The sequence below is a fragment of the Polistes dominula genome, unplaced genomic scaffold (genome assembly GCF_049000335.1).
Source record: "Polistes dominula isolate Pdom_NZ unplaced genomic scaffold, Pdom_raw_medaka contig_79, whole genome shotgun sequence".
NCBI classification, from domain to species: domain Eukaryota; kingdom Metazoa; phylum Arthropoda; class Insecta; order Hymenoptera; family Vespidae; genus Polistes; species Polistes dominula.
This window is the reverse complement of record NW_028300916.1, coordinates 1,310,968-1,333,743: the sequence shown is the minus strand read 5'-3', so window position 1 is coordinate 1,333,743 and position 22,776 is coordinate 1,310,968. Positions and strand designations below refer to the sequence as shown.

The following is a 22,776-nucleotide window of genomic DNA, read 5'->3' as shown; positions in this document are numbered from 1 at the left end:
CTATTATTTATCCCCTCCTACTTCTTTCACCACTCTTTTCGTTTATCTTAATTCTACTATCATTTATAGTAATTTATCACACTGATACAATACAACTAGATTAACAAGTGTTCCACGTGGTTTAATATTTGTGCTGATAATTATGACAGTGACATACGTCAAATAATTGAAAATATATATATTATGTTTATAATATATATTTTATATCACAATTATTTATATATATTATAATATGAATTTTATAATTTAGGTTAAGTGTGTTATAATTATTCGCACATTTAGTTGCAATAAATGCAGTGATTAATTTTTCGTATCTCCGGTGAAAGTAATTTAAAAGTGATATTGTTTATTTATATGTGTATATATATATTTATAAATATTATTGTGTTTGTATAGGTTTATGTTTTATTCGTATGTGTATTTTCATATGTTTATTATGTGTAAGATTTTCATTTAGATAATTTCAAAAAGGTAATCATTTATAACAATTAATATATATTTTTATATTTTATTTATTTTCATTCTAATGTACAGTAATAATAACTGAACAATATTATGAAGTTAATATTCATTAGTATTAAAGAAACATATTGATATACAGCATAATAATAAATTATGATTAATAACATACATGTCACTTCTGGTAAGACGGGGTAGTTTTTAATATAATTAGATATAAATTATTATCGTTATTAAGCTCGCTTTTTTTGGCCGTCAATTGAATGAATTTTCGTGCGACCACCACAATCGCACGAAAATTGCTTGACGATATGAGTTTATTTTTATATTGTAGTTTACGTTTTTTTTTATTTATTTTTATTTTTTTTCTTCTATTAGCGTTCCATAATATGCATATAATAATTATATGTATTTAATAAAATAATTGATTGATCACAATTTAATATTTTTATATTTAACAATTTACCTTATTGATTGCCTAGTTTTTTCATTATAGGTTACCCACTTCTTTCGTCAAAAGAATCCCATATTTTTCAGATATTAATACATAATTATTTCCGTTTTACCTTCTATAATACATGCTATTATATTACTGAAAAATTGAAGATTCTCTTGACGAATGTGGTATATATATACATACATATATATACAGGTATTTTATTCAGGTTCATTCAAGCGTAGGCGTGCGAAGTCTTCAAAAACAATATTATCATCGTCATCGTTTGCATAGCAAGAATTTTCATAGCGAGCCCTATCAATGCTCTTGCTCTTTTTCATCATGGCCTTTTCTTTTTCAACAGATCCTATGATAGCAAACAATAATAGTACATTTGAAGATTCATATATTTAAGATTATAAATAAAATCTATTTTCTTACCAGGAGCAGGATGCATTAATTTAAATGGAACATCCGTAATCAGTTCACCTCCCAAAGTGCCGCAGTTTAATTTGACTCTAACAGAGTAAGAAATAACAATACCCATTGCTTCCGCAGGGCATTTACCTTCTTGCACCATGGTTGAAGATGCAAGATTTACATCATCGTCCTATGATATATGAAAATTAGAGTTCAGTAAATCGTTTCAATGAAGAATACAATTTTATAACATTTATTATATTTGTAGTACCTTAAGGTGTCCATCAAGAGCAATACCACGGCGATCTTTGTTGCTGCTAGCCAAGGGTACAAGATAGAATTGTTTTGTGAAAGATGCACCAGGAGTTATTGGGCAACCTTCACGAGTTTCCAAGCTAGCAACATGTCGTGAAAATTGAGCATTGACCATAGTAACTTCGCAGTGTTGTACCACAAAGAGCTGCAGTTACAATATTGTATTTAGTTAAATCTCTTGATAAATGAAATATTTTGAACATGTTTATATTCATCAATATAATATACCTTAATATTTTTCACTGCTTTTCTAGAATTATTTGTAATGATAACATTAGCTGCCACCTTTTCTCCGTGATAATAAATTTCTTTGTCAAGTGTTACTTCTAAATTAAGTTTGCCCTGAGAGAAAGTAAATCCTTTCGATACAAGAGAGCTTGGAAGTCTGCGTCCTCGTGTTGGTGGTGCATATTGTAATTTCTTAATAGTCAATGCTACGGATGATCTCTTATGGCCCTAGAAACAAAATTAATATTTTTCTGTTATTTTCTCTATATGAATTTGATTAAATTTTAGCTTTCTATTATTCCTTGCTTGTTTTGCTTAAATTACCTTGTCTTCTTCGTTTTCACCAACATAAATTTTAACAGTATAATCAACACCCAATGGTTTGCCCTGATCGTCATCTCCAGGTTGAAGAGTAACAGAGCTTGGAGAGTTCTGAGGGAACTGGAAGAGGAATGGATAGGCATTTGGTCCAAGTCGTTTCAATAATCTTTCCTGAATTTCAGTCGTTTCCTGTTTTTCCTTTTTGAAAGGAACAATTTGATCTTTGCAGAGGACCAGTTCTTTACTGAATTTGACACCCATTACTTCATCTTCCTCTCGACCAAAGCGGTAGGTTGTAGTTACCTGAATAATAATAATAAATTTTTATATGAATTATTTTGTATATTGTATGAGAACATTTTAGGAAATACATCTGTATATCATGCCAACCTGTCCGTAAACCTTTCGTCCCTGGAGGTAATCATTTTCCACGACAATGATGCCATCGATAGGATCCACATGATCTAGATGATCAATGAAGTCTCGCTTACCCAGGTAAACAGTGACCTTGCCTGTTAATGCATAGATGTACGATACTCATTATATTAGAAGAATAAATTTGGGTAAACAGTTTTGATTTTTTGAAAACTAATTGGTTTATAATGAATATAATTTTACATTTATATAAAGTGTTATAGCACTTACCATTAGGCGTGGTCTTTTTGAATACCTTAATGGCTACAACGAAAGCCAAAAACAAGATAGGGAACATTTGGCACTTTTTTTCTACTTAAGCTGCTTAGTGAAGGTTTGTGTCCCAACCAGAAGTGACAATTCCAAACGTCTCGGTGGTGCCTTCATATACCCTTGCCAGGGGCTTCACAACTTGAAGCCATATTACTAATTACATTATTTCATTATGCAATTTACTTAATAAGATTTATAATGCACATCTAGTTAAAAAAACTTTGTTACGTCTTTTGTTTCATATTCAGTTATTCAGTGATCCAGATGCTTTGCTGTTAAAAGAATGATGATACATTAGTATCATAAGTGAAAGAATTTTTCCCATATATTTTCTGTGCTAATAGTTCTTTTTTTTTTTTTTTAATAGTTTTTATACGCGCTTCGTAATAATGTGTTTTAATTTTAACAATATCTGCGAATGATGCTATTGTTTTTCTAATTTTTATCTCATGATATTTATTTGAATAATAAATTTTTATTTAAAACAATGAGAAGAAACTTTTGCAAAAACAGACTTAATATTTCATATTACGTTCTATTATAAAAATAGGAGATGGTGTGTAAAGAAAAATGTTTACAGGGAACAAAAAAATTTTAAAGAATACTAAGAAATCTTTATTTCGTATTGTTATTATTATCGTCATCATTATTCACAATAGTTTGTACGATCTGACAATATATGCATTGTTACAGCTCGTTATACTCTTATTACAAATAAAGAATGTTTATACTAGATAAAGATATAGGCATATGTAAAAAGAAATTGACTACATATATTAAAGAAAAGATCATGTTTTGATTTGAAATAGTATTTTAGCTATATAGTATCGCATAACCATTTCAATAATCAACCTTTTCATACATTTTAATAATGCTCCATTAATCGTACAATTTTACATAATAATTTTACATGATAATCTTAATGCTAACAAATATATATGTTTTGTTCACGTGGAACTCTTGTACATACTAAAAACAAAAAGAAGAAAAAAAAATGTATACCAAACAAAAAGATAAGAAAATTCAAAATAACATTAACATTTAATTTAAAAAAATTATATTTTTATCGAAACTCATTCGATTTTGTGTAATTAAACAAAAGACACATTTTAATACATTTCAATCTTCTCCTTGTACACTTTGCTTTGAATCAGCGATTTCCTTTAGTCATGGATAATATTACAATAATGACACATGATTTACAAATTTGTAGTATACAAGCATTAATTATTGCATTTCTTAAAGAAAATATTTGAGACGCTGTAGCATTATAACTGTACACTAACAAAGAACTATCACATGAATGTTCTAGGGGCTATTGTTGAGTACAGTACTTCAAGCCTCGTTTAAGATATTAATTTCAACCGCATCAGCTCTTATATAAGAACATTCTCGTAATACAGTTCCCTGATACCACCATACTTGAATTATGTGTGACAGTACAAATATTGTTAGTTCAATAGTATACATTGTAAATTTTTGTTTTTAAGTCTGGTTGTTATTCAGTGTGAGTCTACTAAACTTACTTTACTATGTTCTTCTTCCTTCTTCAAGGTTTTTGTATTTTTTATTAATTTTTTTTTTTTTATATTTTATTTATTTTTTTACTTGTAAAGTAAACTATACTGGGTCTGTCTAAAGATAATTTTTCGAATGAGGTGGCACAGCGTATTCAGCAAAATTGCTTGAAGCAAAATTTGTTTCACACAGTACAAATCTATAAATGGATAAAGAATCTTTATTATAAATCAAATTATAGATAGATAAAAGGAATTACAGAAATGATAAATTTCATATGTCAGCATAATTAATTCTTAATTCTAAGAAGAGAAATAAAATAAAAATAACAAACAAAAATTAAAAGTAATAAGGATTTATATAATAATTAAATAAAAAGTTTAAAAGTAAATCTCACATAATATTCATCAAAGAAATGTGTCCTTATAAATAACAATCTTCTTTTAGGATAGATCTGAAATTGAACATTATATCAAATATACAGATAAATTGTGAAAAAAATAAATAATACTAAAAACAATTGTTACATACAACTTGGCGCAGCTTCAGATTCAAATCTTTTCTGTATCTGATCATAGGTGAATTTAACAAAAGCATCATACTGCTCTGAAAGCTTCATGTTTAAGATCTGATCATATTCCTCTCGAATTTGTGTTTCTTGTTCCTTAAGCATCCGCTCGCAAATCAAGCCAACCTAAAACAATTATTAATAATGGACAGAAACAATAAATATTATAAATAATATGTAAGTAATATATAGTAACGATAGTACAAAGAAAAGAAACGTAATATTACATATTTAGATATTGTTCATTTAATAAAATAATGTATACATTTTTGTATACCTGTCTAAATGTAAAAAGAGGCTTTTCTTTTCCGCTATGAGTGTAAGAATTTGAAGCACATGCTGATGGGCTAGACGGACCGGAAGGACTTTCCATATCTGAAGAATCTCCATTGTTTACTTGAGGATTAAAATATAATTGTTTGCGTCGGTGCAGTCTACGAATTTCTTCTCTGATATTGGCAGCCATTTTTTCTATTTGGAAGAAAATATACATTATCATTTTTTTTTTTCACTTGCTTAGTAAATGTTTAATGAGACAGGTATTCATACATAAATTTGTGTGTGTGTGTATATATATATATATATATAGTGATATAATCTTACAACAACATTTGTGGGTATTTATTTATTTGTATGTATAAATATATATATATATACTAGTTTGTTTAAATGTTCAACTAGATTGTCGTATTTTAATATTTAACGAAACTTTTTATTCTATACGTTGTCAAATAAAATGAATAAAATTCAAAGCTTTAAATCCGTTAATTTTACTTATCCGTCATATGTGCGCATGCGCACGAGCGTTAATTCCAGTAGCCACTGTCATATATAAAAAGAAATTATATAAAAAAAAAAATAAAAATAAATAAATAAAAAAATAAAGAAAAGATAATATAAAAGTTTATTTGTATGAATATATATATATATAAATTATTATGTTATATTTTACGAATGCTATTAAATTTCATATCTGAAAAATGATCAATTCGATCTGTGAGTAAGAACGACGATTAAGATAAAAAAAAAAGAAATAAAAAATCATTAAAAAGTCTATTATCTTACTGAAAACCGAGTATAATGGCTTAAAGTAATACGTACGAACGAAAATGAAAAAAGAAAAAAAATAAAAGAAAGAAAGATAACTTAAAAAAATTTGATCACGCATAGAAGTTCTTCAGAAGTATCCTGTCCCCCACCCTTCTTTCTAGTAGTAGTATAGCGGTGGTGGTGGTGGTGGCGGCCATACAATAGAATAACAGGGAAGCATAGTATTTTTTATATCACATTGAAAAAATGTTATTACCACCCTAGTACTTGTCATCGTATCGTAAAGTAAGGTAGAAAAAAAAATGGCCGTAAGCTATAGTAATTACCAGGAGTTAGTTTGTGAGTAATTTCGCCGAAGGGCGAGGGATTTTGCGATCCTGGACTGTTCTGCGTCGATGTACTGGGCGAAACGCACATAGGGACGCATCTTCGTCGCTTGCTAGGACGACCATGACTGTGCACCGGGTCGAACTCCAAGGATCTCTTTAGAGTAGCGCAGGCCATTTCTTTCGTTCGGCCGTTTCTCGTGCGCGTCGACTGACACCCAGATTATACCGGATTAGCCCCCCTTCGGCTGACAGCGAACAATTGAAAAGACCGCACGATCACCGTTACTTGTACAACGCCCCAAAATATGATTTTCGCTTAAAACCCGTCTAATTTACTCAGCGCCGTATTAATTTTCCTCGATTTTTCAATATGAAATCTAGGTTGCACCAAAACAAACACTGCGGTGAAACAATATGGCTGGTCAGCACGACTCCTCTTCTAAGAACGATCATGGAACGAATGCTTCGAGCATCGACGCACCATCTTTGTTATTCGTTATGCTCGCATTCCAGGCAACCTAAGTCCGATTCTCATGATGAGAAGACATATTTAAGAAAATATAAGTGCACCTTTAGGGTTGTACAATACCTTTCATTGCAAAGTACACGCTTTCTGATTGGTCAGTTCATGTCTATGGTCCGATTTCCATCGATATAATCTTAACTTTTTATTTATTAATTTTCTATGTTATTTATTTTGTTTTTTTTTTTATATGTTATTTTTTATATTCTTATATTTGGTGAGTTTTTTTTTTTTTTTAATGAGGTGTATATATGTACAATAAATTAAGAATATTTACGATTGAAAGTCAATAAGCAATATTCTCATTGAAAAATCTATTAAATTTATTTCAATTTGTAGCACAAAAAAAAGATTTATTTATAAATAAAAGATGATAGGAGATAATGAATTAAATAGCTTAAATCTTAAGTCTATACAATTATGCTATTCCATTTTCTTAAAAATTTAAAATATAATTATATTACATAATAGTTACAATTTATCATAGTCAGTGGTTTTCATACATTTTGTTGTATGTTGCATTCTAGATGAATTCGACCAATGACCTGCAATTACACATAGTATATATATAGGGGATATTAACCAACTCTGCAGTCAGTTGAAAGGATTAACGTCTATTGTTCTATTCTCTGTTTACGATTTTTATTGAATTAATATAGAAGTTGTTTCTTACTTTCTATATTACTTAGAAAATCAAAGAAAATATAATGTCAAGCCCAGTGATAATTTCTGCTGCTACCAGACATACAGCAACGGTAATTATCAATCATATATGTATATATAAATATATATATGTATATGTAATGAAATCTTTAGTATCCGATGATTTAGTATTTGAACGTCTATTCATTTTCCATTATCGATATGTTTTATTATCTAAATATTATTTTTACACTTTATTAGTTGTGTCATTTATTATCAAAACAAATAATCGAGATATAGTATATTATTTCTTTTATTTTTATTTATATTACTAATATTCTATCTCTCTTTTCTTATCGCATTATTTTTTTTTTTTTTCAATTAATTTTCTATAATAAATAGAAATAATTATTGTGTTCTAGCTAATATTCTTCCATGGCTTAGGTGATACAGGGTAAGTTATTATTTAAGATTTATCTGTAATTTTGTATTGATTTAGTTAAAATATTAAATAATAATAAGTTTCTATTTTACAGAAATGGTTGGGCCAGTCCTATGGCAGCTATAAGACAATCTCATGTCAAAGTTATTTGTCCAACAGCGTATGTTACAATTATTATAAACAATATTTAGTTAATATTAAAATAATTCCATGAAAATTTAATATTTATCTATTATATTTTTAGACCAACAATGCCAGTTACTCTTAATGCAGGCTTTAGAATGCCATCTTGGTAAGTAACTTTATTAAACATTATAAAAATGTTTATTAAATCGCTATATTTGAATGAATAATATACGGGGTGAGTCAACTAACGTTGGTACTTTAAATATCTTTGTTATTTTGAAAAAAATGTCAAATATCTTAAGGAAACAATTGAATAGTTTGATGGGGGCTCATACGGTGCCAAAAATATTTTTCTTTTTATGTCATATTTTTTTAAAGATATCAAAGTTACCTTCATTTATTTAAATGGAACCACGAAAAGCAGAATATGCTTATAACAAATAAGACATAGTAAACATATTAAGATCCTTTGATGTTATTAAATGTTTACGCACATCTTTTAGCCGATTACACTTTGATCTATTTATTATCAATATGTTTCTAAATGCAATTCCGATATGTCTTCCTTATATTCAATGATTGAAAGATGAAACCACCTACAATTTTGATTTTCAAGGATCAAGGTTATTTCAAGGTCACGATATTATGTATATCTCAATATATTTTTGATTAGCTACACAATGCAATAAACAAGTAATGTAACTATATGTAAAAAAAAAAAAAAAAAAAAAAACACCGATGACCCTGATAACTTCAAAAAAATGATCAAGAGAAAAAAATATTCTTATCAGATGTTATTGGTCCCTTGACATCATGCACATTACATAATATATTTGTTGCATCACAATTACATGAGATATTTATGTGGCTTTACTTTAATGGATCACCCTGTATAATAATTTTACATAATTAAGTAGCATTTAATTAACAGGTTTGACTTACGATCTCTGGATCCTGCTGGTCCAGAAGATGAAGAGGGTATACGTAAAGCTACGGAATATGTTCATAGTTTAATTGCACAAGAAGTTGCTGCAGGTATATCAACAAAAAATATTGTCCTAGGAGGATTTAGTCAAGGTGGAGCTTTAGCTATGTATAGTGCGCTTACACACCCAGAACCTTTAGCTGGAATAGTAGCTTTGTCAACATGGCTTCCTTTACATCAAAAGTTTCCGGCAGTAAGTTTATTTCAAATCTTAGTAATATTTTAGTAATTCTCTCATTTTTATTTTTTTTTACTATTATTACTATAGTTGTTATTATTTTATTTCCTTCTTAGGAAGCATTAGTAAATAAGGATACACCGTTATTACAATGTCATGGAGATTGCGATCCTATAGTGCCATATAAATGGGGTCAAATGACTGCATCATTTCTTAAACAGTTTATGACACAAACAGAATTTAAAACATACAGAGGAATGATGCATACATCCTCTGAAGAGGTAAATGCTGAAATAAATTCTTATTTAATTAAAATAACATGTATTTATTTTTCAGATATGTATAATTATTATTTTTGGTTTTTTTGTTTATTCTGTTATATTCTTATAAATTTCTAAATTCCCTTTTTAATGTTACGACCATTTTTTCAGGAAATGCGCGATGTGAAAAAATTCCTAAGCACAGTCTTGAAGCCATAATAAATTACATTAAGTACACTTACATTTTAAGAATGAGTCGAATTGATATATTATTTAATCAATAATTAAATTGATTAATTTTGATTTATCTTTATTATCTCTGGTGACAGATAAAAGTAGATATAATTTATTTATTTTTAAAGGAAGTACAATAATAAGAACATTTTTAGTGTATTATATTTATTCTTAAATTAATTAGAGTTTAATAATTAGTCTTAACATTTTTGTTAACATAATGTTATTGAAAAATTGAAATTTCAATTCCTTTTATCATGTTGTAGCTACTTAAATTGATTCGAATATTTTTATTTAATTTCAGGATAACAGTTGTATTGAACAATGCATTTTTTAAATATTATGTTATTAACATATAGTACACATTAATAATTTATCAGCTTTCTTCACTCTTTAATCTAAGCCAACTAAAGATTATAAAAAAAAGGAATGCAGAAGTGGCTTTTATAGGTATTATTAAAAATAATAAATTATAGAACCAAAAATTATGAGTATTTAGATCTAGAATTATTTATTATTAATGTACAGAGTATAACTTAACAAAGAAAGGAATTAAAAGTTGTATTTATCAGTTGACTTTATAATCTCCGATCTCAAGCAGCACTTAAGTTATCATTTTGGGAACAGATATTTTTATTGTTACACTATATTAACTCCAAAATAAATCTTCCATATATTTTTTTCTGTTTCTTATTAGGTACAGTACTTCCATTGAGTTAATTTTATTTTAGGGTTCTAAGTCATATAATATCTTTGCGTATGTACCATCTATGTATGTACAATGCATAATAAGATAATTAGGAGTTGATTGCATTTATGCGTGGGTAATAAAACTTGAAAGTTATTTGGTCTTTAAATTGAAAATAATTATTAGTTGAAATAAAATGAATACCTTAAGTCTTACATATTCTTATTATCATTATTACATGCCAAAGGAAATAAATTTATTATTAGACTAAACTTTGATTTAAGTTGAAATAAAATGAATACCTTAAGTCTTACATATTCTTATTATCATTATTACACGCCAAAGGAAATATATCAATTTATTATTAGACTAAACTTTGATTTAAGTTGAAATAAAATGAATACCTTAAGTCTTACATATTCTTATTATCATTATTACACGCCAAAGGAAATATATCAATTAATTATTAGACTAAACTTTGATTTAAGTTAAAATAAAATGAATACCTTAAGTCTTACATATTCTTATTATCATTATTACACGCCAAAGGAAATATATCAATTTATTATTAGACTAAACTTTGATTTAAGTTGAAATAAAATGAATACCTTAAGTCTTACATATTCTTATTATCATTATTACACGCCAAAGGAAATATATAAATTAATTATTAGACTAAACTTTGATTTAAGTTAAAATAAAATGAATACCTTAAGTCTTACATATTCTTATTATCATTATTACACGCCAAAGGAAATATATCAATTTATTATTAGACTAAACTTTGATTTAAGTTAAAATAAAATGAATACCTTAAGTCTTACATATTCTTATTATCATTATTACACGCCAAAGGAAATATATCAATTTATTATTAGACTAAACTTTGATTTAAGTTGAAATAAAATGAATACCTTAAGTCTTACATATTCTTATTATCATTATTACACGCCAAAGGAAATATATCAATTTATTATTAGACTTTGATTTAATTTCGAATTAGATTTGTAAATACTGACCCAATTTTATAGACATTAGATCATTTACATTTCCTATGTATACATAAATTTCTTATAAGTTAAAGTTCAAATAAGTTAACATTTTTTAACATTTAATTTTAATACATTAGAATATATTATCTAATGTTATATTTGTTACGATATAAGTACTGATGACATGCAAAAAAATAGTATTTACAAATCGCATTGTCATGCAAAACAATTCAATTTCACGTTGAATTTGAACTTTTTAAATTTGAGTTAGTAGCGTTTGATATTAAGTTTTTGGGAATTTCTTTCCCTGAGGTTACTAGGCGCGTTAGGGTGCGTTCTCACTGACGCAAGGAATGGGCCAATGAACTCCGTGTGGAGGGAAGAAATTTCCGTTTATTTCTTTGATCCCGTAGGACGATATTTTATTTGTCGGCGTGGTGTGCCACGTGGTCACGTACAGAAGATAATGCTTGTACACAAGAGCGCGATGAGAAGAAATGCGACCGGACGGTGCGACGGACGAGATAGAAGTGATGTGGTTTTTCCTGCATGCAGTGCTGTCAGATCGTGGGTAAATCTTACCCTCTCCCTGTGCCACTGGGATTGCACACAATGAAAGTTTTCCATGTCCGTGTGTTTGGGATTTCGAGGAAAGCCGAGTGTAACCGAAGTTGGCGGTTGGCCACGAAGTGGCACATTATGAAAGCGACTCGTGTCCATGTGTTCGGACGACACGAGTCGCTTTCATAGTGTGCCACTCCGACGTGCCCGCCAACTTCGGTTACACTCGACTTCTTTCGACATCCCAAACACACGGACATGGAAAACTTTCATTGTGTGCAATCCCAGTGGCACAGGGAGAGGGTAAGATTTACCCACGATCTGACAGCACTGCCTGCATGTGCATCGCCACGGCGATCCAGGCATCCGGAAGTGGGGAGAGCAACGGTCGCAGTGGTCACTCTTCCGCTCTGGCCAGCCAAAAGGGCGTGGTCAGGCCAATCGGATGCCCCTGCGGAACCGCGATACGAGGTGCTTGCGTAAGTTAGTGCTGTCGGCCGAGAGATGTCAGCACGTTTCCTGCGCGCGCTGCTACAGCTGCGCGCTGTTGGCCGAGAGGTGTCGACACTGCGCTGGTGCGAGACGCCACAAGTTACTATTTCTGTTAATTTTGAAACCAGGATTTTTGTTTTTTAATATTTCCTAAACTGTACTAGTTATATTTCAAAACTAACTAGAAAAGATATATAGATAGTCGTTTACTTGTGAACTATAAGCACGTTTTGACATAACCTATAATATTTCGGAAGTGATATAAAAAAAGAAGCATTGATCGTTTAAAAAGACAATAGTAAGAATATTATTAAATTATTCAATACGAATAAGTATAAAGTTGAATTAAAGATATTTAATAATCGATTATTTTCTATAAATATAATATAATACAAAGTAAGAGGTTGCAATTTACTATTTGAGTGTATCATATCATATATTTGTATTAAAAAAATCTTATAGATTAATTTTTATATTTTGTTAAGAAATGTGTGAAGAGGAATGGAAGCAAAGTTTAAAAGAACGAGCAGAAAGAACGCTTCTTGTTCGTCATACGCATAAAATAAAAAGCATAAATGAAGTAACAGATTTATTTAGCGGTAATTTTACTATTAAATTACCACGACAACCTAGTAAAAATTTTCATGTAGAATTTTCTAATGTTAAAGAAGCATTAGAAAATAAAAAAAATCTTAAAGGTAAAATTGATAATGGAAAACCTATAATTGTTCGAAGAGCTTTGTTTAATACGCTACAAGGCAAAGAAGTTCAAAAGAAAGGAAAAAAAGTTAAAATACCTTCCGTGCAGCCAGATGAAAAATTGTCACAAACGTAAGTATTTATATATCAATTTTTAAATAATTTAAATATTATTTATCTTGCTTAACGTCTCTTTTAATTATGAAACAGAATATTTGTTGGAAATCTTAAAAGTTCTGTAACGATTCAAGAGATACAAGATGTTTTCCCAGGATGTGTATCTGTTACTTTGTTAAAACCAAATAAAAATAATTTAAGGTAATATAAATCAAGAATTAAGAGCATATTCCAATGTATGAAATTATTTTGCCTTTTTATTATCAATTGTAAGAAACATATTTATATTTTTTTATATTATAATTGTGCTTTTTTATTCAGGAAAGCAAAAGTTAAGATGGAAAGTATACTTCTTGCAGCAGAATACTTACTTAAGAAACGTGAATGGCCATGTTTACATGGAAACAGATTAATACTGAAGCCTGATAGACGAATGAATCATAAGAAAAAGCATCATAAGAAAAAACCATCTTTTATAATTGATAGAATTGGTTTAAGAAATGTAATACCTTCATTGGGGACAGAAAACAGTGTTGTCATATGAAAAAGTAATGATATTAATAATTATATGAATTGTGTATAATATTTTTATTGTTTATCAGCATTTTTATAAAAAAAAATATTATAAATAGTCGTAAATAATATTAATACTGTTTCATATATTTCAGTTATGAAGAAATAATTTATAAAATTATTTTTCTCTGCTTTCTTTTTTTCTTTTCTTTTTTGTTCAATTAATCAGTTATAATTTCTGTTCATATTATTATTCGAGTTTAGACTTTCTCTTTGGAATTTTAATTTATAAAAAAAGTAAATACAAAAAAATAAAATATTTCCACAAGTGAGATGAAACTACATCCTAAAAATAAACTAAAAACACCACCTAGGGAAGCTGTAAAATGAATATGTTTGAAATGAATCATTTCGTGAGTGAATAATCAAATAACACTCTGGTATAAAATACGCACAGATAAGATTAATCCATGAAAGTACTAATTCTCTTCGTTGCAATATAGCCGAACTTCTGGCAAACGTAACGTGAAGTATTGTTGCATTTGAAATTCGTGCAGCGGCTTCACTAATAATTCAAAACAATGATACAATTTAAAAATTAATCAATATTAATATTTGTTCAACAATCACGATTTTGAAAGTCTGTATATTGTATATGTAAATACACTTACTAAAATTTTCCTGGAGAGTATTGGATAGCAGACATTGGCAATTTAGTAACCGCGACTTTGTACGATATACTTTCGCAATCAGGAAGGCAATCACATTCTGAGTCTTGCAATGTTAATGTATATGTTTGTAACGTGATACGTGCGAGACATGAAATATGTGTCAAATTACAAATTTTTAAGTCAGTTTTCGTTTCCATGACTGATGCTGAAAATGGCACGCAACCGCAAATTTTTCGCGTTATTGTTTCACGACAATGTGTATAACAATTATCAGCGCGATAACGATGATTTTTCTGGGACGACCAGGCCATGTAACATCCTCTAACAGTTGTCGGTAAATTTAAAATTTCAGAGCTGCTACTCAAAGCAGTGGGATATAGTTTAGCTATAATCTCTTGGCCAGAAGAGGCGATAAATTGAAAAGCAGTAGACCCTGGGTATGTATATTTTTCGTGTATTAATATTTTCATACCATCTCCGTGTATTATAGACGATATACGGTCGCGCGGAGGTAAAGGTTTCATAAGAAAAGACATGATATAACGTGACCCAAAATTAAGACTGTAGCTAGGTATAGATTCTTCTTCCTTCGACCTGTAGAAATTAAATAAATCTTTAAAGATTTTTAGTTATTTTAGTTAGTTACGTTTATAATTAGTATTTAAAACGCATCTTTGTTAATGAATTCCTACTTATAGAAGAATTATCTATATATCTATTCGTATTCTATGAACGATTGCGTGGCATGATACGTATAGGAAAGAGCAAACTTCACATCTTAAAGAAAAAGAATAAAAAGTGAAGTGAATAAGTGAGTTTGTTAGTTAATCGATCGAAGAGTCTTACGGTCAAGGTGAACATTTCATAGCTTTTCTTTTACATTTACCATTAGTAATACTATCCGATTGCAATGCAAACGTTTCTCTCGTTAAATTTAATATTACGATTAATATATTACCTTTTTATATTTTTCCGTGGATCTTCGTAATTGAATGCGCAACATATTCCGTATCGTGTGATTATACGATTCAGCATTTTATTGCACGGTATAAATATTCCATTAAGTCGACACATCATCACAAAATCTGTGCAATTTGGACTAATATTTTCAAATAATTCGGACAACGATAATTGATTTGCCGTAAGGATTTGTTGTAATTTATCTAATTCTTCTGGATAATGATTTTTCGGATAAATCGCTTCGCGTAAGTATCTTACACTATGTTCAAAATCATTTTTCGTTAAACCTCGAGGTATATATCTGAGAACATGAATTTAATATGAAAATATTAAATCGTTGTTTCATTTTAAATCGAAAATAATTAATTTAGTGGAATACATTTGCTCTTGCGATGATAAGTAAGAAAGCACTTTTTGCATCGCGGCAATATTTCCGTGGCAAAGAGTAACGGCTGGTAATGGGATTGTGTTAGTTGGAACTTGAGGGCTGATTATCAAAGTACTCATATTTGCTAACTGATGACGAGTGTAGAATAACATTGCTAACTTTGCGGATGCCAAGAAAGATAATATTACGATAATGATCCATAATATCCTATAATAGTGATCGTACGAATTAGACAATTTAAATAGAAAAACTAAACAGTTAAAAAGAAATAAATAATCAAAATTAAACGATTATTACCTTACAGTAATTGATTTAGAATGAGTTGTATGTTTTATTCCATGTATCGTAGATTCGATCGAGAATTCGTTGTACACTTCGATCAAAGTATGCCATATTTTCTTAATTGTATTTGCCAGCATAATCTCCCTCTACTATTTATTTTAAAAATGTTTATTTTCTTTCGCATGAAAAACGCGTTCGAACTGAAATTCTCATTTCAAGTTTATGCATCGTTGGCATATTCAAGTTCGATCAATGATACCTCGGTTTCATTGTAATTTCGATCAATCTAGGCCCCTTTATCACGGTTCGACATCAATTTGAAACGCGTCAGGCCATGCATTATTGATGCCGATATAACGTCATTACGTACTTATTTTTTATTCTGCAAAATATGTTTCACAAAAATTCACAATGTCTAGTTGAATTTTTACTAATAATTTTATACTTTATATATTCGTTGATTTTCATTTTATTCGCGATACAAGATTTAATTGTATCGTTTATGATTTATTGTTAATTTTTAAGTGAATTATTACTATTTATACTTAATAATGTATGTTTTGTTTTGTTTCATTTTCTTTTAAAAATTGTTTGTTGTTTTGAATTTGAAATTCCCACGTAATATCAATAAATTTGATTGTTTTTTCAAATCGTCATCTGTTGGTAAAAAAATGATAAATATTTATAAAACTTTTAGTATTACTGGTAGATGGCAGGAGAAACATTCGGTGAGTAGTAAAACTGCTCTGATGGTAACACCAAAGAATACAGAGTTCTGATACTGCATAAATGAGATTCATCTCAGTTATTACCTTGACCACCAGTGGGCGATAGTAGGTACTTAACACGATGACAATACAGTATTATCAAAAAATGTTACAATACTATCAAAGACTACAGTATTTTATTTGTTAATACCTACTGGTGGTCACGGTAATAACTAAAATGAATTTTGATAGAAAAAAAGTGAACTTGTGAGCCTTTCTATGTACTTTTCTGTATTCTTTGGTATAACCGATTAGGCAATTTACTAGTCTGATTGTCTAAACGTCATTGCATTATTCGCGATGCTCTCGAAGCGATTTATTATTTAATGCATCGCGTGCAATGATCTCTTGCAATTGGAGGCGTTTTCAATTCGATATAATGCGTTTGTGTCGATCTCAAAGGAAAAAGTTAAGAAGCGTAAAATAGCCGGCGAGTTATATCAATTTTCTCGGGTTCGCGACTAACCTATAAATACTCTTAAAATATCATTATACGATATTGACAATATATTGCTATTTGTATGAATAAAAATCATGATAGTTGATCAATATTTTTTTTGCATTCTTGCATCGGCTAAATCGAGTGTGATAAATGAAGTGTGACCTTTGGAACGTTCCGGTATTATAGGTTAACGACTATTAAAAAACGTTAATTGACCATTTACAAACTATCATTATCTTGAACATTTTATAAATCACTATGTAATACGTAAATATGAGATCAAAGTCATTGTCACAAAAGTAACGATTCATATTTTGTCATGAGTTACGCGATTGTTCAGCCCACCGAGATGTTCTTTCTTTTAATCAATCTCGAGGATTTCCTTTGCATAAGCAGTAAGGTAACGATTAATTATTCATTTTATTCTTCTTTGTTATGGCCGTAAAATTAGCATAATTGTCTATCATCGAGCATTTAAAAGATTTTTTTCATTTTCCAGGTTGTTCTCTTATCTTCAAAATCGTATAGTATTATTTCTATGATCTACTTTAGTGTACTGTCACATAAACTTAAGTTACATTCTAGTGAAAGTTATTAAAGTTATGATTGTATTAATTTGAGATATGGTTTCTTTTTATATTTTTTCCAGATAGCTTTGGCAATGGGAGTTTATTCGTTTAAATGTAATTGTTTAAATATATGAAAATAACACTGCAGATATAAGCAATATGTTGTGATGATCTATTTGTAATCAAGTCCAAGGATATGGCATGTGACAAATAATGCTTGAAGATTATACGTATGATCGTATAACTTGATTTGCATTAAACATGCAAGCCAAGAAACGTTATTTACTATTATTTGTGACATGCGCGTTTCTTGGTTATTGTTATTTCGGTGGTTATCGTTTAAAAAGTGAAAAATGGACAGGCAGATCTCAGTTGCCTTACGAGCAATTGCCTTCGTATTTAAGTCTGAATGAAGAATTCTACGACAAAGATTTGAGAATATCAAATAGAAACTTACCTGTATCGCAGCGTGCAAGGAAGTGCCGTATGGAAACTTGCTTCGATTTTACAAAGTGCAAGCAAGGATTTACAGTTTATGTGTATCCAATTGATGATATTATAAGTCCATTATACCAAAAAATACTAAATGTTATAACAGAGTCAAGATATTATACATCTGATCCAACAAGAGCGTGTATATTTGTTCTGGCCTTGGACACATTAGATAGGGATCCATTATCAAGTGAATTTGTGCATAATCTACCTTCTAAACTATTACGTTTACCACATTGGAATAATGGAAGAAATCATTTAATATTCAATTTGTATTCTGGTACATGGCCAGATTATGCGGAGGAGTCTCTTGCATTTGATTTAGGATACGCTATGCTTGCTAAAGCAAGTATGTCCATATTTAGACTTAGACCAAATTTTGATGTATCTATACCGCTATTTGGAAAACAACACCCTGAACGTGGCGGGGAACCTGGTCAAGCATTAGAAAATAATTTTCCTAGTAATAAAAAATACGTGGCAGCTTTTAAAGGTAAAAGATATGTACATGGCATTGGTTCGGAAACTAGAAATGCTCTTTATCATTTACATAATGGTAAAGATTTGGTATTTGTAACGACTTGTCGTCATGGCAAAGCTTGGAGAGAATTACAAGACGAACACTGTCAACAAGATAATCAAGAATATGATACGTGAGTGTAATATTAATCAAATACATTTTTATTCAATATTTCTATTATTAATATGAATTATTTTATTTTGTAGATACGATTATGAGATTTTATTAATGAACTCTACATTTTGTCTTGTCCCTCGTGGACGAAGGCTCGGCAGCTTTCGATTTTTAGAAGCTTTAAGAGCAGGTTGTATACCAGTTATTTTAAGTAATGGTTGGGCATTGCCATTTCATGAACGTATCGATTGGACTCAGGCTGTTATATTTTCCGATGAACGATTGTTGCTTCAAGTAAATATTTTTAATTGATGAAACGAAATAAAACATTCATTTAACTACAATTATTTAATATATATATATATGTATATGTTTTCATAGATTCCAGATATAGTACGTTCTGTATCGAATATGAAGATTCTTAAGTTACGACAGCAAACACAATTTTTATGGGAACGATATTTTTCATCTATAGAAAAAATTATATTTACGGTATTTGAGGTAAGAAGAGAATTTGATTTCAAATATATTGATAGTGTTATATAAGAGTTATATAATAATTAATATTATAGAATATTCGTGAACGTTTACCATGGGAAGGCACAAGAGAAGGGATTATTTGGAATACTAGTCCTGGAGCTTTAGCAATATTACCACAATTTGCAGATAATCAACAAGAACTTCCATTCTCAAACAGCAATCCCGGTAACACATTTACTGCCATCATATATTCTCAATTGGGATCTACTGCTGTTCTATATCGTCTGCTTAAAAGTCTCGCGAAAAGTAAATACTTAGATAAGGTCAGTATTAAATACATTACACATCAATTGTTTAGATTTCATTTTAATATTCAAATGAATTGATTTTTCTTCGAAGATTATTCTAATGTGGAATTCGGATATTTCGCTTCCAAGAAGACCACGTTGGCAAGGGATCAAAGCATCAATAAGTATAGTTTCTGTGGATGGTATATCTCAACGTTTTTATCCACATCCACTAATCAAAACCAGTGCCATATTATCGCTAGATGAAGATGCCACACTCAATACTGACGAAATTGATTTTGCTTTCATGGTTTGGCGTTCATTTCCTGATCGAATAATAGGCTATCCAGCAAGATCACATTATTGGGATGATTCAAAGGTAGACATCTTAAATTATTTTCTTCATGGTTATCACTTTTAGAATATATTTTATTAATATATATATATCTATATATATATACATATGTATTTGATTAAATGAAAGCGATCATGGGGTTATACGAGTAAATGGACAAACGATTACAGTATCATTCTAACTGGTGCTGCTTTTTATCATCGTTATTATAACACATTGTATACTGAATTATTAAGTTCGACTCTCCATAAGACGGTGGAACAGTCGCAGAATTGCGAAGATATTTTAATGAATTTTTTAGTGAGTCATGTTACTCGAAGACCACCCATCAAAGTAACTCAACGGAAATTGTATAAAGATACTATGGTTGCTGGAATTAGGTAAGTATTTATTTATATGTATATTAAATGATTAGTTCACGAATTAACGTATCTTACGTTTTAACGGTAACAGATATTAGGTGGTTCGGAAAGTCGTTTCGTTTTTTGTTGACGCATTAATGGCATTAATTGATGCAAACCGACAAATAGTAACGCGTGAGGTCGATGAGAGGTTAAATTTATCAAATTCAACTATTTATGACCACTTGAAAGGTTTAGGTTTAATCTCGAAGCAAAAATTATCTTCATTTTTATAAAAAAAAAAAAAAAAAAAAACGAAACGACTTTTCGAACCACCTAATATATATCTAATTATATACAAGGTGATAACCACAAATAGAAATCAATACTTAAATTTAACTTTTAGTATCTAGTAATGTTTCAATTCGTGATAACACATCGTTCTTTCTATTACCTTGTATGTAAATCTATCTTTGAACGAATATTTCTATGAATGAATTCTTATTTTTTTTTTCAAAAATCAGATCACCGTGGAACGATCCTGATCATTTTATACAGCGGCAAACATGCATGAATACATTCGTAGCTGTTTTTGGATATATGCCATTATTACGATCCAACATGAGACTTGATCCAGTCCTGTTCAAAGATTCTGTAAGCAACATGCGTAAGAAGTATAGACAAATTGAATTAGTTAGTAATTAGAGTTATATACGAGATTCGAACAATTATGTAATTCATTTCATTCTTATAATATGCGTCGAAAAGTATTATAGACTGCAACCAGAAAAAAAATCAATCGCGCAATGTTCAGCAATAACATTCGATCAAAACAGGGCATCCATCGATCGATCGATCATTCCTTCTTGACAAAGGTGTTAAAAAGAAACCTATTTTCATCCATGTTCTTTCCTGCTATTGCAAATAAGAAGCCATTAATTAAATTCGTGAACGTACACAGGAACAATTTTTCAAATCATTACAAATCTTTATGTTATGTCAATGTTGTCGGGCAACAAATCAAATAACGTTTCATTCTTTTTTTTTAGAATGAACAATGTTACCTTGTACTTTGTCTACTTTTCCTTTTTTTTTTTTTTTTTTTTTTTTAAAAGCAACACATTTTTTAATTCAATATTCGTAATGATACAATTTAATATTCAATCTGGTGGTAGGATATCTCGTCCTATTGCGATATTGCACTCTGTTTTATGTACATATATATAAATCATATCGTAATCGTTAATAAACAAACGGTCTGTCTAATATTTTCATTCTTGAAAAAAAAAAAAAAAAACCAGTCTTCGAGATCAATGCAAATACTTGATTATCTTTATAACGATTAATAAGCTTTAGTTTCGAAAAGAATAAAGAAAAGAAAAGTGTGGGGTATTTATTGATGATCATTGATTTATCAATTGCGAATTTTTCGATTGATATAATACAGTGGAAGACAAAAATATTCGTAAAGTATATGAAAAAAAGTAAATCGGTATCACATTTTTTTTATATATTTACTATACGAAAACTTTTGTCCCTTCACTGTATAATATGCACGTCGTTATTAATATTTAATCCTTTAAATAGCATGAAAATTATCGTTAATGTAATAATAATGAGAAAAAAAAATGTTATAAAATATATTTTATTGTTTTGTTAACGATTAAGGAAAAAAAACGCTTTTCTTTACTTTTATATATTAATTTTTTTTTTTATTTTTTTTTTTATTTTTTTTTAAATAAACGGGGGAATATATATATATATATATATATCGAGCTGGTTTGTTTCTACGATACTCTTAAAAAAAAAAAAAAATAAAAAAAAAACTTTTCAATGTGCGATCATCGTTGTTTTACATTTAATTGTATATTTCTAATTATACTTAAACTAACAGCCAAGAAAAATTTACAGGAACAATTTGAAAAAAAAAAAAAAATGATATTTGGTAAAAATGTTTTTTGCAATCACGTCTAGTCGTTTACACCCGATTCAATCAACGAGGACAAAGGAACGTATAATTATACATCTGGTACAATAAAATACAATAAAATAAAAGAAAAGATCAATATAATACAATATTTGAAAGATTTTGTACAGTTTGCTGGGAAAGAATCGGATTTATACACGATGTGTTCATGATTATCGCGTGATATATATCGAAGATACAACTTGGTTTCTTTAAGTAGGATTTTCTATGTAAACTGTTATCCGTAAAAAAAAAAATAATAATATTAGTGCTTTTATATGGTTGAAAGAAATAAAACTTTTTTTACATGGACAAAAAAAAAGCATTATTCACGCATTTTGTTTTTCTCTCTTCTGATT

General features: G+C 29.2%; 6 protein-coding genes across 13 annotated transcripts; 3 read left to right on the top strand and 3 right to left on the bottom strand.

The window, feature by feature from the left end:
• Positions 1–494: 494 nt before the first annotated feature.
• On the bottom strand, positions 495–2,984 carry Arr2 (arrestin 2). Its single transcript, XM_015335890.2, has 7 exons — positions 2,825–2,984; positions 2,570–2,691; positions 2,183–2,482; positions 1,859–2,086; positions 1,587–1,775; positions 1,337–1,505; positions 495–1,262 (listed from the first exon to the last, which is right to left on the bottom strand). Exons 1-7 carry the CDS (start codon positions 2,889–2,891, stop codon positions 1,117–1,119), a joined length of 1,221 nt encoding a protein of 406 aa, XP_015191376.1. The 5' UTR covers positions 2,892–2,984; the 3' UTR covers positions 495–1,116.
• Positions 2,877–6,828, bottom strand: akirin. Its single transcript, XM_015336019.2, has 5 exons — positions 6,329–6,828; positions 5,230–5,423; positions 4,916–5,078; positions 4,782–4,838; positions 2,877–4,583 (listed from the first exon to the last, which is right to left on the bottom strand). The coding sequence occupies exons 1-4, from the start codon at positions 6,504–6,506 to the stop codon at positions 4,828–4,830; spliced, it is 546 nt and encodes a 181-aa protein (XP_015191505.1). The 5' UTR covers positions 6,507–6,828; the 3' UTR covers positions 2,877–4,583; positions 4,782–4,827.
• Positions 6,829–7,405: 577 nt separating this feature from the next.
• Apt1 (Acyl-protein thioesterase 1) lies at positions 7,406–10,624 on the top strand. The gene is made up of 7 exons (XM_015336041.2): positions 7,406–7,609; positions 7,919–7,950; positions 8,033–8,098; positions 8,183–8,230; positions 8,996–9,242; positions 9,344–9,508; positions 9,659–10,624. Exons 1-7 carry the CDS (start codon positions 7,562–7,564, stop codon positions 9,704–9,706), a joined length of 654 nt encoding a protein of 217 aa, XP_015191527.1. The 5' UTR covers positions 7,406–7,561; the 3' UTR covers positions 9,707–10,624.
• Positions 10,625–10,759: 135 nt separating this feature from the next.
• On the top strand, positions 10,760–13,839 carry LOC107074438 (uncharacterized). Of its 5 annotated transcripts, none has more exons than XM_089170587.1 (4): positions 10,760–12,433; positions 12,940–13,285; positions 13,364–13,471; positions 13,592–13,839. In XM_089170587.1, the coding sequence occupies exons 1-4, from the start codon at positions 12,301–12,303 to the stop codon at positions 13,812–13,814; spliced, it is 810 nt and encodes a 269-aa protein (XP_089026713.1). In that variant the 5' UTR covers positions 10,760–12,300; the 3' UTR covers positions 13,815–13,839. The 5 variants fall into 5 exon arrangements, with proteins under 5 accessions (XP_089026713.1, XP_089026715.1, XP_089026714.1 ...); XM_089170589.1 differs by having other exon boundaries at positions 10,760–12,441; XM_089170588.1 differs by having other exon boundaries at positions 10,760–12,537.
• Positions 13,840–14,018: 179 nt separating this feature from the next.
• Positions 14,019–16,680, bottom strand: LOC107074248 (sodium channel protein Nach). 2 transcript variants are annotated; one of them, XM_015335499.2, is made up of 6 exons: positions 16,100–16,680; positions 15,794–16,009; positions 15,413–15,715; positions 14,455–15,048; positions 14,239–14,348; positions 14,019–14,162 (listed from the first exon to the last, which is right to left on the bottom strand). In XM_015335499.2, the coding sequence occupies exons 1-6, from the start codon at positions 16,219–16,221 to the stop codon at positions 14,065–14,067; spliced, it is 1,443 nt and encodes a 480-aa protein (XP_015190985.2). In that variant the 5' UTR covers positions 16,222–16,680; the 3' UTR covers positions 14,019–14,064. The 2 variants fall into 2 exon arrangements, with proteins under 2 accessions (XP_015190985.2, XP_089026712.1); XM_089170586.1 differs by lacking the exon at positions 15,794–16,009 and having other exon boundaries at positions 14,019–14,348.
• Positions 16,681–17,138: 458 nt separating this feature from the next.
• ttv (exostosin glycosyltransferase 1 ttv) lies at positions 17,139–21,719 on the top strand. 3 transcript variants are annotated; one of them, XM_015335877.2, is made up of 8 exons: positions 17,139–17,688; positions 17,943–19,007; positions 19,081–19,282; positions 19,370–19,489; positions 19,561–19,791; positions 19,868–20,134; positions 20,240–20,490; positions 20,976–21,719. In XM_015335877.2, the coding sequence occupies exons 2-8, from the start codon at positions 18,124–18,126 to the stop codon at positions 21,154–21,156; spliced, it is 2,136 nt and encodes a 711-aa protein (XP_015191363.2). In that variant the 5' UTR covers positions 17,139–17,688; positions 17,943–18,123; the 3' UTR covers positions 21,157–21,719. The 3 variants fall into 3 exon arrangements, with proteins under 3 accessions (XP_015191363.2, XP_015191360.2, XP_089026705.1); XM_015335874.2 differs by having other exon boundaries at positions 17,139–17,693; XM_089170579.1 differs by having other exon boundaries at positions 17,139–17,693; positions 17,793–19,007.
• The last annotated feature ends 1,057 nt before the right edge of the window (positions 21,720–22,776 follow it).

Bases quoted from the DNA above. Each gene is read 5' to 3' on its own strand.
- Arr2 (XM_015335890.2), bottom strand. From the start codon at position 2,891: ATGTTCCCTATCTTGTTTTTGGCTTTCGTTGTAGCCATTAAGGTATTC. The intron at 2,087-2,182 runs GTAATTTAAGCA...TTTTGTTTCTAG, and splicing joins GTGAAAACGAAGAAGACAAG to GGCCATAAGAGATCATCCGT. The intron at 1,263-1,336 runs GTAAGAAAATAG...TTGCTATCATAG, and splicing joins ATTAATGCATCCTGCTCCTG to GATCTGTTGAAAAAGAAAAG.
- akirin (XM_015336019.2), bottom strand. From the start codon at position 6,506: ATGGCCTGCGCTACTCTAAAGAGATCCTTGGAGTTCGACCCGGTGCAC. The intron at 5,424-6,328 runs GTAATTACTATA...TCTTCCAAATAG, and splicing joins TACTCACAAACTAACTCCTG to AAAAAATGGCTGCCAATATC. The intron at 5,079-5,229 runs GTATACAAAAAT...TAATTGTTTTAG, and splicing joins CTCTTTTTACATTTAGACAG to GTTGGCTTGATTTGCGAGCG.
- Apt1 (XM_015336041.2), top strand. From the start codon at position 7,562: ATGTCAAGCCCAGTGATAATTTCTGCTGCTACCAGACATACAGCAACG. The intron at 8,099-8,182 runs GTATGTTACAAT...TTATATTTTTAG, and splicing joins AAAGTTATTTGTCCAACAGC to ACCAACAATGCCAGTTACTC. The intron at 9,243-9,343 runs GTAAGTTTATTT...TTTCCTTCTTAG, and splicing joins TACATCAAAAGTTTCCGGCA to GAAGCATTAGTAAATAAGGA.
- LOC107074438 (XM_089170587.1), top strand. From the start codon at position 12,301: ATGTGCATCGCCACGGCGATCCAGGCATCCGGAAGTGGGGAGAGCAAC. The intron at 12,434-12,939 runs GTGCTTGCGTAA...TATTTTGTTAAG, and splicing joins CTGCGGAACCGCGATACGAG to AAATGTGTGAAGAGGAATGG. The intron at 13,472-13,591 runs GTAATATAAATC...TTTTTTATTCAG, and splicing joins CCAAATAAAAATAATTTAAG to GAAAGCAAAAGTTAAGATGG.
- LOC107074248 (XM_015335499.2), bottom strand. From the start codon at position 16,221: ATGCTGGCAAATACAATTAAGAAAATATGGCATACTTTGATCGAAGTG. The intron at 16,010-16,099 runs GTAATAATCGTT...TCACTATTATAG, and splicing joins TCTAAATCAATTACTGTAAG to GATATTATGGATCATTATCG. The intron at 15,049-15,412 runs GTAATATATTAA...TAATTTCTACAG, and splicing joins CCACGGAAAAATATAAAAAG to GTCGAAGGAAGAAGAATCTA.
- ttv (XM_015335877.2), top strand. From the start codon at position 18,124: ATGCAAGCCAAGAAACGTTATTTACTATTATTTGTGACATGCGCGTTT. The intron at 19,283-19,369 runs GTAAATATTTTT...ATGTTTTCATAG, and splicing joins ATGAACGATTGTTGCTTCAA to ATTCCAGATATAGTACGTTC. The intron at 19,490-19,560 runs GTAAGAAGAGAA...TTAATATTATAG, and splicing joins TTATATTTACGGTATTTGAG to AATATTCGTGAACGTTTACC.